Below are 13355 nucleotides of genomic sequence, written 5' to 3'. Positions count from 1 at the left end.
TGGGAGATCCGTCAGTTTACTTTTCACAAATGAAAGCTTTTTCTGGTCAGCTCTGCAAACATCCAGTCCTCAGAGCGTCCATCATGTTTGTCAAATATTTAATCACATAGCATGCACATGTGCGTTCCAATAAAACATTTTAATTTACTATGACATGCATGACTTTTAAATTGTGCTTTCAGAGAGCTCAACATGATCAGGCTGCAAGTGGACACTGAGGAAGCACCAGTAAACATGACTCGTGGGTTTTTTTGCAGGTGAAACAGACTGAGGTGAAAACATGCACACTAATGAGATGCACAGAACAAAAACATCATCTGTAAACCGGCTCTCTCTCTCTCTCTCTGTGCGTCACACGGATTTTATGGGAACTCATTATACTTATGTAACAAACACAACCCTGGAGACGAGTTCACACAGCAACAGAAACATCAAAACAACTCAGAAACGTCACGCACATCCAGCCTTCACCTCAGAGAACAGTTCAGTCCAGTGCGTGAGTGTGTTTGGGTCAGAGGTCAAAGGTCAGGGGGGGGGTTTATATGGGGATGGAGACGATGGTGGGTAGCTCCCCGACCGGCGGAGGGTTGTACTTCTCCACCCTCATCAGTCTCCGCAGGATGTCGTCTCGGTCACGCGGCCAGGCGTACACGTGTGTGTTCTGGAGCCAGTTGGGGACGTGGCACTGTGAGAAGAAGTGTGTGAGGTGTGTAGGTGTAATAATAACACAGTGTGTTGTTGATGATGAGATATGAAATATAATGTGTGGTATGTGTTTACCAGGAGCGTGGTTAGAGTTTTACCCTCCCTCTCACCTTTTTGGCCCCGGGGAACACGATGGGAATGAACCTGAAGTTCTTGCTTCCATTCTGGATGAACTCATTCTGGAGCTGTGAGGCATACCGGTGAAGAAACACAGATAATTAAAAAACAATACTCAGCATGATGTGGAGAATTTAAGCTCAGAAGACGATTGAAGTCGGACATGAGAATGAAAATTGAGAGGAGGAATAATTTCGGCATTTTGTGAATACATTTAAAATGTCTGGTCTTATGTAAACTTTTACTGATGGTTCAACTTTATTCTTAAAATGAAAATCAAAATAAATCCTGCAATTTAATAAAAATGTATCTATCTCACATTGGAGATGTGAGGCAGACCCAGGCACCCTGACTCACATGCTATGGTCCTGCCCTAAGGTCCAGAGGTGGTGGACAGCAATTCATGAAAGTATTACTTTGGTCGTGGGGCAAGACATCCCATACTTACCAGGCCTATACATACTGGGGGATCACACACCCTTAAAGGGGATCCCTGAACCCCATACAAGATGGATCCACACAGCCATCATGCTGGGTCGTAAGATCCTTGTTAGGGAATGGAAAACGGTGGATCTCCCTCCATCTAGCCTATGGTTTACCCAATTAAGTGTGGTTGGAGCTTACCAAGAACTTACCTACAGGATGATAAACCGACTAGATCTATACAGGGCCAAATGGGGGAAATACATTGATCTCATCACGGGACCATAGAACTTAATCGAGTTAAGAGCTACCCTTTTAATTTTGTTTTATTGATATAATAATTTAGGTTGATCCACCCCAACGAACCCTGAATGAAAAAATGTAAAATCCGGCAAACCATCTAAATGGAACAAACTGGTCTAATTCTGCCTGGTGATGTAGACGTACAGACCCCTGTATTTTGATGATTATACTACAATCTGTAAATGGTAGACAACACATTTTATGTTCAAGTGTGCGTACCTCTCTTTAAGTTACATACTGTTATCATTAGTATTTAATTTTACTGTTAGTGTTATTATTTTTATTTTATACATAGACACTTGTCTATTTGTAATCTTATTCCTTTGTTTTTGTCTGACTGATTACTTTGTCGTCATTGTGGATTGTCCTGTGTGGATAATGTGTCCTGTCAGTTATTGTGTGAAAATGTGAAAACTAATAAAAAAAAAACTGTGATCATAAAAAAAAAAAATGTATCTGGTTGGTTGTGAAACTCTTACTATTTTGCCTCTGGAGTTTGTTTAATTCATTATGCTATGAGGGTGCTTTAAATCACTCAGGTGTACATTTTGATATGTTTGCATGTCTGTGGTGTGTTGTTGATCTTTGATACTGAAAGCTTTGCACTTTGAGAAAACTGTTTATTGAAGGAACACAAACTGTGTTTTCTCCTTAACCCTCCTGTTATGTTAATTTCTCTGGAACATATTCAATTTATTTACATATATTATTTGGATATTCAATTATGCAAAAGTGTCAGAACACCAAAAAACCCTAATACACCTTTTTATAATCTAATTTTGAACTCCATTACTCACCATTGAAATCAAGATTTAGTCCATTGGTGTTCTTTAATTCTCACAGATCATGGTTCAGAGGATATCTCACTTATTTTGTTTTTACTGTACATTGGAAAGCCTTAAATATAAATACAATAGTTTCACATGACAAAGATTTTTGTTTATTTTATTTTCATTTTTTATTTCTTTTATTTTGATGAAGTGATGTTGATAAATGAACATGACACCTCTTCTGTTGCATGCTGTCCAGATTTTTTATGCTGCATGTAGCATATGGAAGGCATATATAGTCTAAAATAGACTTTAAAGGGGGTAAATTTGACCCACAACATAACAAGAGGGTTAAAGTAAAAACAAGTCGATCATTCCAACCTGTTTGTGGATGTAGACGGTGTTGAACGTCCTCTCGTCTCTCTCCATGCCGACAGGCGAGGCCGTCACCGTCTCGTAGTACTTTGGGCTGATGATGATGATGATCAGATACTCTTTCTGTGTGAGAGGAGAAAAGAAACGTGACTTTATTCATTCTGATGCAAAAAAGACCAACGCAGGAAGAAAAAGGAGATCAGGTGAAGCAAATTACCTCACTGATGTATCGCTCCATGAAGTCTATCGTGCTGATGCTACTGAACTGCTGCTCGAAAATATCGATCTGAAACAAACAAGGACGGCAGAAACATAAACACTTCAAACTTGGCAACATTTCAGATCAAGAAGTAGTCCAATTCTGCATATTTGATATAGATTCAAACATTTTCAGGTGCCATAGAAATGATCAGACTCAATGTGCAGCGAAAAGACAACACAGATGAGGAAAGCCCCAGATTTTTAATGTGACCTTGTGTCTGAATCAAGTATAAAACGTTCAGCAGAAGTTCAAAAGAAGCTTCTTTAGGTTGCAGACTTAGCCTGATGGTTAAGTTGGGCGCCCATGTAGCGGGTAGCCCAGGTTCTAATCCAGCCTGCGGCCTCTTTCTCGCATGTCAATCCCCCACTCTCTCCAGATTTCCTACACTATCATCAATCAATCAATCAATCAAGCTTTATTTATATAGCACCTTTCATACAAATCAAATGCAACCCAAAGTGCTCTACAGTGATTAAAAACAAGAAAGAAGCAGACATAAAACAAGATAATAATAACAATAAAAATAATAAGAATAAAAATTAAAAATAATAAGAATTACATCAAATAAAATAGAGACCAATGCACACCAAAAATAAAATATGTGTAATTAAAATAAGTTAAAGCTTCAAAAATTAAGAATAAAAATAGTTTAAATAAATAGATTTAAAAGGGGTAAAGATAAGAGTTGAAAAATATAAACTAAGGCTAAAAATATCAATAAAACTGAGTAGATAAATTAAAAAATATATATAAAAAACAAACAAAAAAAAAACACTATCCACTGTCCTCTCCTCTATAAATAAAGGAGTAAAAGCCAAACATGTATATATAAAATAAAAATAATAATAAATACAAATTAAAAAGAAGAGGCTTCTTTCATTTCTGGAATATAAAACAGCAATAAGAATGATAATACATTTTATTTAAAGGCGCCTTTCTCTGCACTCAAGGACACCGCACAGATATATATACAGTTGTGCTCATAAGGTTACATACCCTGGCAGAATTTGTGATTTTTTGGCAATTTTTCAGAGAATATGAATGATAAGAGAAAACTTTTTTTTCAGTCATGGTCTCAAACAACTGTGTTTACTCTTTTTATATCATAAAGACAACAGAAACTACCCAAGAAACCATAAATTCTGCATGGGTATGTAAACTTATGAGCACAACTGTATATACATACAGATATTCTATACATATATAACTCTTCTGATGCAAAATAAAAGTCTCAAAACATGTGAAATGAAAGGACGAAGTACTAACGTGCGTATCGAAGCCGTTATGTCGCAGCAGAGCAACAAAGTTGATGATCTCATTGACGTGTTTGTCGTTGTCCGCTTCATATGTGACAAAGACCCTCCCTGTGTTCAAGAAAAACAAACACGAGAACATTAAGAGAGAGAAGAGTGTGCAGCAGCTCCGCACATATCTGACGATCTTGAACACTCACTCTGCTCCAGAGAGAGCGGCGCGCTGCACGGAGGCTGCTTCTCTGCAGCTGGAGGCTTGTAACCACTGCAGGGAGATACACATCGTTTTAATCTCAGTCAGAGATATGCAACATGAGCCCACCGTGATGCAGAAATAAAACTCACATGTGTGTGTAACGAGCTCCAGGGAGTCTGTAGTCTCTGGGGTCTAGAGGAGGGAGGAGAGAAGAAGAAACATGATGGATTCACGATGGACAGAAACCTCTCTCACTCTCGTCTTTCTGAAGAGTTTGCATTTCAGCAGATCTTAAGATTTGCTAGCAGTTGATCTTGCAGGTTGGACCTACACTGAAAGGTGTAAGACATGTTTCTATTGGTCAGCACACCCACTGATCGTATCTGAGGGCAAATGTTTCGAAATACACAGACAAGACAAAGTGAAAGCAGAAAGCTTTTTATTAAAACAAACATCATTTCTTGATTCTGAAGCTGCCAGATCTGCTCAGATCAGTTATTTATTTACTCACTCGCTGTGGCGATCAAAACTTTCTTGCAGCAGCAGAGCATTATTTGTATTTGGCATTGAGGCCTTGAACTTCATCCCTCCTCACAGGTTGACTTTACGTGCAGACATTGAGGAGAGATGAAGTCCAGTTTAAACCCCTTACTTACAGTCAGAGCCTGCAGGGGGATGCTGGGGTTGAAAGTTTGAGCTTTAGCAGCATTAGCAAAGCAGAGGCAGAGACCGGGAATCTTGCAGCTTCAAATAGACTGCCTCATTGGGAGGACATACGTTGATCCAGTCTTTACAGACCAATAAAGACATGTCTCACATCTTTTAAGTGCATCTCAAAAGACCCAGGTTCACAGGTGACAATGAAAGCTTTTGAAAAGTATTTGCATTAACAGATTTTTACTTCAATCCCCTGTGAGGAATTCTTAATCTGTGCTTATTCTGTCCTCCCTGTGGACGAGTCTGTCCCTTCTATCTCCTCCTGATCTCAACCTGTGCATGTGTGGTTATTGTTTGCTCATCCTGCCTCCTTGTAACATTCATTTCTATCACTTATCAAGAATCATATCTTTGAGAATGTAAATAAAGGTCAGTCCTTCATCTTGCAATGAATCAGTCTATGTGACCCTTACCCTACACAGCTTTGGTTTCAGGTTTCAATTTTATAACATGATGGAAATCGTCTTTGATGGTCTGGTCTGCTTTTCTAGGTCATTCAGAGGCTTTTTTGAAAACACCTCCTCACAGGAGCTTTAAACGTAACTGTGTTTTTACTTTCAGTTCAAGCTCTTGTTCCATGTTTGATCTTCTGTGGTTTCAACAGAAAGACTCGAACAAAGCAGACGATCAAACTTACAGCAGGGGCCGTAATCCTGCTGGTGTGGAGGCCAGGGGAGTTTGCTGCTCATAGGCCCTCTGTTGAAGCCGTCAGGACACTGAGCGCAGCAGGCGGCTCCCTGCGGCGAGCAGGAGTACGGCGGCAGCGTGTGGTGGTACAGGCTGGCTGAAGGCGGGTTGGAGCAGAGAGACAGCGGCTGCTCTAAGCTGCTCAGACTCGGGCTGTGTCTGCCGGGGACGGACTTACACCCCGACAGGCAGGTGTCTCCAGAGCAGGTGGAGAAATCTTTCTGACTCAGACCGGACGCCATACTGTTCGGATACCCCGACCAGCTGCTGGCGAGGCTCGGGTGGAGCCAGGAGCCGTTTGCCTGGCTGGGGTACGGCGTGGGCTGGCTGTACCCTGCAGGTAGACTGCGAAGAGGCTGGTACACGCCGAAGCCCGGGCCAGGGTGAGGCAGGCTGCGTCTCTGCTCACTGTGTTGGCTGAACATGGAGTCGTCGGGGAAGGTGGGGTGGTCTGAATGGAGGGTTGGGTCCTCAGGGTTCAGGGTGGAGTCTAGCTTGTGGAGGATGCTTGCTTCTCGCTCCTCCATGCTCATGGTTTCATCGTCCTCCTCAGGAGTGTTGTGGATTTTCAGGTACCTGCTCAGCTGGCTGACGTGACTGAAGAGAAGAGAAGAGAAGAGAAGAGAGAGATTCAGTTTAACTCCAAGCAGTGATGTGTTGTTGGACCATCGAGGATACACTCATTTATTAATTGAATTATTGTTGCATTCACTTTGTTTTATATTGATATGTTAGCACCGGATAGCCTCAATCCTAGTGTTGAATTAGCCACAGGTAGAACTTTGATAACTTGACATTTGCTCACCCCTCCCTCACACACCTGTTGTCTCTTCTGGCTCCAAAAAACACGACATCTAACATCAACTCGTGGATTCAGAGAGACGAGAAACAGCCGACAGTGTCATCATCACGTTGGCTCAGTTGTTGTTTTTTTTACAATCTGTGGTTTTTCCTCAGTCAGCATAGTTCACCACACCCCTGTGCCTGTGCTAGTTCTGGTCCTAAAGGTGCATGAATACCTGTGTGCACCCGGCGGCTCATCAGGCACACGTGTTGGAAGTCATCCTGCCAAGGTTTGTGAGCACAGCTGGTTTTCATTTGCCCCGGTTGTTTGCGGTCGCCTTATTGGCTCGGTCGGCTCGGTCTCTGTGTTTAGTCGGATGTCAATCAAATCTTTTCTGATCCAGATTAGAGCAGTAAAGTTTTTTTTATGGCTTCCATCAATCAAAATCTAGGATCTGTGGGGGGGTGATAAATACAGAGCTCGCCAACAAGTGAGAAAAAAATCAGATGCCGTTTCTGGTAATTTATCAAGAAATGGAAAATGAATGAATAAACTGCTGCTTTCTGTTTCTCTGTGCTTCTGTAAGACTGATAGGAACTGCTGCAGGTGCAGTTCTCCACGGTCGTACACAGAAGGCTTTTGTTTGATAAGATGTAAGGTTTCCTGTATTCCCATAACTCCTTCTTTTACAGATCCTGTATTCTACCCATCAATGATCTTTGTTAGACCACAGGATGTTACCTTTTTTGGAAGAAGCTTCCTGTCAATGTACCACACCTGTTTTCATTCTTCTCTGTCTACTGTTTGAACTCACATTTCTGAGACATCTGAGAAGTGCACTTGTTTTCTCCCTCTTTGCAAAGTGATAATAAAACTTGACAAAAGACAATCATTTGTCTCTCCATGAGTTTATTTCATCTATCACGCTGACATCATAGCCTGAACAAGAAATTGCCATAACAGATCTCCTTTAAAGCTGATGTTTAATTTCAATACATCTTCTGCTTTTCCACTAAAAAGTGATTAATTTCTGCTTTATATCAGACGGGTAACGATATTATCTCAGGCTGATGCAACTCTCACACTCACAGTCTACATCAAGCTGCATCCACTTTCAGTCTGATTCCTTTCAAGGTGTTTCCTCTGTAGCGTTTTAAAACACAACAGGAGAGTGCAGAAGTGCAGAGCCACAGAAAGGGCAAACTTTGGCATCGTTAAGTCCACATCAGAGATCTCACATTTATATTCTTTTTTTTTGTATTACATGATTAATTTAAAGCTGCTGTGAGGAACTTTTGTTTTGTATCGATTTTGGAGCCCCCCTTGTGGACAAAGTGATACCTCTTATCTCTTGTCCTACACATGCAAAAGTAGTGTTTTCAACAAAAGACTCATTCTGTTGCTTTTAACAGTCAACTTTATCAGGCAATGTGATTATTTTCCACGAAAACAGTCAAAGAAAGGCTGTTTCTGAAGCAAGATGTCCATCATCTGGTCTGGCACCTACCCCCCCCAGGGCGGTTTCAGGCATTCAAAATTACAACAGAGAAGGTGTCAGTGTTGCTGCTGATGGTCTTGTTTGCTATTGAAGGTTATAAAGAGGCATCAGTATCATTTTCAGTCTGTTTCTCAGCCAGTTCAAAACTCCTCACAGGGCCTTTAAGTCAAGAAAATAATAATAATAATAATTCTCAGTCTTTTCCAATGCAGGTAATTGATAACCACTCGTCGCCAACATACACACTGAGGGGGGACCACTTTTTGATAAAGTCATCAAGGGTTCCTCGTAGTACATGGGATAATCTCTCCTGAGGAACAATAGATAATAATTTGTCATACCATACTGACAATGTAGGCGGATGTGCATCAAGCCAGGCTTGCAAAATTGAAAGGCGGGCAGCGTACAACTTAATATTGAGCAGTTCAGACTTTGGACCAGATAATGTGCTAATACCAAGAATACACAGCTGTGGGTCCAGTTCTGATCCGATGCCAATACATTTCTCCATCTCAGTCTGGACAGAAGACCAGAATGATAATATCAATGGACACAACCACATTAAGGGAAAATAAGTGCCTACTTGTTTCTGACATTTGCAACACAAAGCACTGCACACATTGTCATATTTACTCTGTATTTCAGGAGTCACATGTAGTTCATTGATTCTTTTATCTTGTGTTTCATGTGATTTAAATGAAAGAGTAATTTTTTTGGAGCTGTACTGAACTTTACTCCATGTCTGGTCCTCAAGCTGAACATTTCTGTTCTTTTTTTGAATATTTTATTTGTGATGGTTTTCTTAACATATACACACTCACACATAGGACACCACGAAAAATAACTAGCAGGGTGTTGCAGATCTTACGGATCCACAGATCCACAGATAGTCCTCAGATGCTAACAATAGCAACATCTCCAAGGGAAAAGAAGGCTGCTCCTGCTTCTAAAAGATTATGTACTTACTTTTTAAAAAAACAAACAACACACACAAAAAAAAAAACACCGACAGGAAACACACACACACACACACACACACACACACACACACACACACACACACACACACACGACACCAAAAGAACCCCATAAATTATAGTACAAGTACAGAAACTATGTTAATAATAAGGAGTAAAAATAATCATAATAAATTGGGTGGGACACAGTCAGACCATTGATTAAAATACAAAAAAAAAGCACATACATTACATCATTAAATTATAATGTACGTACACATAAATACATTTTTATCACAGCAGCAAAGATTATAGGTAACATAGTTAGGTCTCATCAAATGTCAGAAATGGCTTCCACACTTTTAGAAAGTGGTTATATGAGTTTTGTCTTTCGCAGCTAGTTTGTTCAAATTTAACAATAGAACGCATTTCGTTGAGCCATGTCCTGAAACATGGAGACACCGGAGACTTCCAAAGAAATAATATTAATTTTTATATTAACATTTATATTCTGACTGATCAGCTGGTCTTAAAAATAAGAAAACGCTCAGTAAAACTGTCAAACTGGGCAAGATGTATTTGATACAGCTAAATACGGGATCAGAGTCTACAGGTGAACTGTCAAATTGGTTCCCCAAAGTGTGGCTACCATTAGCAGAGCTAGCTCCACCAGCCTTCAGTTCTCCCTGAAGGTGAGCGTCCTCATGCCTGTGCTGGTTCCTCATGTCTCTGGTGGAGTGGTTATATGTCAGTTTAACCACACAGCCTTCATACAACTTTATCTCCACTTCCTAGATCAACAAACTGACATGAGGTTTATAAAATCATGCCTGACTTTAAAATGTATCTTGCCCTGAGCACCAAAGTGGCTGCTGTTTGATTGTGGGTAAAACTTCTGGTGACCAGAGGTGAAAGGTAAAATAAAAACTCATCCTGGTGCTCACCTAATTGTCGCTGAAGCTGAGTGGACTGAAGCGGGCAGCATCACTGGACCTCCTCCTCCTCCTGACGTCCATGTGTGTCCGGTTAAAGCTGCTCCTTGGATCCTGAGGAGAACAGGTGTGTTTTTTTTAATCAAACACCTGCAGCTTTGTTTTGACTTTCCATCACAGCACAGAGGAGAACTTCAGCATCACATAAAGCAGCTTTCACATCAGCCCACTCTTCTTTTTTAAAATGAGATTTAGTTCATGAGAAAGTGTCTCCCACACAGGGGATTTCTTCTCTTAATGTTTGTTTGACACACAGGATACAAGTGAACTCACGAGAGAATAAAAAGTGATGACGAGTCGGATGGAAAACAAAACCACAAAACTTCCAAACAGATCAGAAGTTGTGTCATGACAAATTGTGAGCGTGATGTTATATCATCCACAGCTGAACTTTTGAAGACGTTATTTCATAACACCCGAAAACTAAATCTAATTATTTATATTTCCTTTCAATCTTGTATTTTAACATGAATGTTGATAAAGAAGCATCTTGAGTCAGAATTATATTAATTTAAAGCCATTTTCACACAACGATGAGCCTGCTTTGTACTTATTACTGACTAACTCTATGATGATTTACTCTGTTGGAGTAAATATTGATACTCAAAGATATATTTAGAACTATCAAGTGCTTTAATATTTACCTTCCAAAGCTTGGTGTTTACCTTTCTTTCTATTAAAGGAGCACACATCTGATTTATAAAGCTGATTGTGATTCAACACAAACATAAAACACGGCTCACACTCACACACCACAAAAAGTCAAAGATCTGTCTTAGTTGCTTAGTTGAAGTGAAACATGTTTACTCACATAAATTCATGTTTCATGTTGTATTACTCAGTTTTTCATACGGCTACTTAACATGAATTTTGGCCTTTAAAACCAGGTTACAAGAGTTTACCTGAAGGTTCCTGTAAGAGTAAATACACTCATTTAAAGCGAATGTGTGGTGGCTCTCTCTCACACACACGCACACACATATAAAATACACACACACAGGTGTTTCCACTGAAAGCTGACCCAGATATGGATCTGTCAACATTTACTGTATGCTGACACCATATATTTTATCATGCACTATCTTTATCTTACATTTACAGAAAGCGATGCGTTTTAACAGTTAACTAAATCGCAATATCGCTTAATGCAATAACCGACCTGCAAAAGCAGCAACATATATTTTTGGGACAAGTAAGTAAGTAAAAGTTTATTTATATAGCACTTTTAAAATGCTCAGTTACAAAGTGCTTTACAGGCACAAAACAATAAAACAATAAAAACAAACAAGATAAAAACAAAATACATGTGCAGAAATAATCAGACCAACAAAGCAACAGACAGACAACAGTAGAGGTTAGATGGGAAGTTCTATGAAGGCTTGTGTACACAGATGAGTTTTGAGTAACTTTTTAAAGCTGTCAACAGACAAGATGCAATGTGACACAGAAGCAGTGGCGCCGTATAGAGGGGGAAAAGTTAGGATGATTCTAAGGGCCCATGACTGACAGGGGGCCCGAAAATAATAATAATAAAAAAATATATATATATATATTTTATTCAGAATAAGGTAATTAAAAAAAACGGTCCTGTTGTCTTCATAAAATGTACATCATGAAATGTACCGGTATCGGCATGAAATGGTACAGCCAAGCCTGAGTAACACTGATCAGCTGTGCCGCGCAGTCAGACAGAAGTTACACAGAGTGAGCTAAAGGCAGCTAAAAGGTCTGGAAAGACAAAGTCTGGGTCCCAGAAAAGGAGGGAAAGAAAGGAGAGAGAGGAGAGAGAGAAGGAAAGGTTGGTATAGTCTTTGAGTGGTTAAAATCAACCTGTTTGATGTTCACAATGAGATGAAATACATTTGAGCTAATTATACTAAATGGGTTTCCCCACCCTCCCTACCAGACTCAGCAGCTGATACAGGGGCTCCTCCAGGGATTTTGGGCCCCATGAAAAAAAATATCACATTGCCCCCCCCCATCACCAAAGGCCACAAGAACCCTGTGCAACTGCTGTCAGTCAGCATCAAAATATCTGATTTGAAGGTATTATTTGAGTGACCTCTGTGACATTAAAACAGACTACATCACTCAATGCTTCAACCTGCCCAGCATCCAAAACAGACTATATGCTGTAGCTTATGTAGCTTAGCTATAGCTTTGTTTTTAGAGGCTTTTGTAATAGTATAGATAAAGAGAGAGAGAAAAGAGATTCCCACAGACTTTAATAATGCTAATTGAGATGCTACGTTGCTCACCTTCTTGTTCATTGGCTTGGGGGGAGTTGTGGGGAGACAGTGCACCTGCTGATATATCAGCTGCAAAATCTGGTAGGGAGGGCGGGGAACCCCGTAGTTCATCTCATTGTGGACATCAAACTAGCAAACAGGTTGATTTTAATCACTCAAAGACTATACCAACCTTTCCTGGAGAAAAACCGGGTGACATACTGTCGCCCTTTCTTCTCTCTCTCCTCTCTCTCCTTTCTTTCCCTCCTTTTCTGGGACCCAGACTTTGTCTTTCCAGACCTTTTAGCTGCCTTTAGCGCACTCTGTGCAACTTCTGTCTGACTGAGTGGCACAGCTGATTAGTGTGACTCAGGCTGGGCTGTACCATTTTATGCCGATACCGGTGCATTTCATGATGTACATTTTATGAAGACAACAGGACCATTTTTGAATTACCTTATTCTGAATAAAATATAAATAATGGTTTTGTTTATTTTTCCATTAATTTTTTTGGGCCCCCTGTCAGTCATGGGCCCTTAGAATCCTCCTAACTTTCCCCCTTCTATACGGCGCCACTGAACTGATATGTCAGCAGGTGCACCGTCTCCCCCCAACTCCCCCCAACCCAATGAACAAGAAGGTGAGCAACGTAGCATGTCAATTAGCATTATTGAAGGGGGTCTGTGGGAATGTCTTTTTTCTCTCTCTCTATCTGTTCTATTACAAAAGCCTTTAAAAACAAAGCTATAGCTAAGTTACATAAGCTACAGCCTATAGTCTGTTTTGGATGCTGGGCAGGTTGAAGCATTGAGTGATTTAATCTGTTTTAATGTCACATAGATCACTCAAATAATACCTTCAAATCAAATAATTGGATGCTGACTGACAGCAGTTGCACAGGGTTCTTGTGGCGTTTGGTGATGGGGGGCCCAATGTGATATACAATGTATATACAAAATATATACAATGCAACAATTCTCCAAGCAGAATTTCTATTTTTTGTATTATTTAACTCCTATTTTTTTAAATGTAAAAACTACCTCTGCTACCCACCACTGCACTTTTATCATATTATTTAGCCTGTACATA

At 40.1% G+C, this 13355-nt stretch overlaps 1 protein-coding gene across 1 annotated transcript in view; it reads right to left on the bottom strand.

Moving 5' to 3' along the window:
- traf3ip2l (TRAF3 interacting protein 2-like) overlaps positions 1-13355 on the bottom strand; it is a 14126-nt gene continuing 771 nt past the window's right edge. Inside the window, exons 2-10 of the mRNA XM_034708649.1 lie at positions 9991-10092; positions 5759-6405; positions 4554-4596; positions 4409-4473; positions 4222-4319; positions 2911-2979; positions 2700-2816; positions 816-890; positions 1-685 (exon numbers count right to left, since the gene is read on the bottom strand). Coding sequence (XP_034564540.1) covers positions 539-685; positions 816-890; positions 2700-2816; positions 2911-2979; positions 4222-4319; positions 4409-4473; positions 4554-4596; positions 5759-6405; positions 9991-10031 — 1302 coding nt within the window. The 5' untranslated portion in view covers positions 10032-10092 and the 3' untranslated portion in view covers positions 1-538. The remainder of the gene's footprint in view (positions 686-815; positions 891-2699; positions 2817-2910; positions 2980-4221; positions 4320-4408; positions 4474-4553; positions 4597-5758; positions 6406-9990; positions 10093-13355) is intronic.

The sequence above is a fragment of the Notolabrus celidotus genome, chromosome 2 (assembly GCF_009762535.1).
Source record: "Notolabrus celidotus isolate fNotCel1 chromosome 2, fNotCel1.pri, whole genome shotgun sequence".
Lineage (NCBI taxonomy): Eukaryota > Metazoa > Chordata > Actinopteri > Labriformes > Labridae > Notolabrus > Notolabrus celidotus.
The sequence above is the reverse complement of the archived record's forward strand: the minus strand, read 5'-3'. Positions and strand labels throughout refer to the sequence as shown.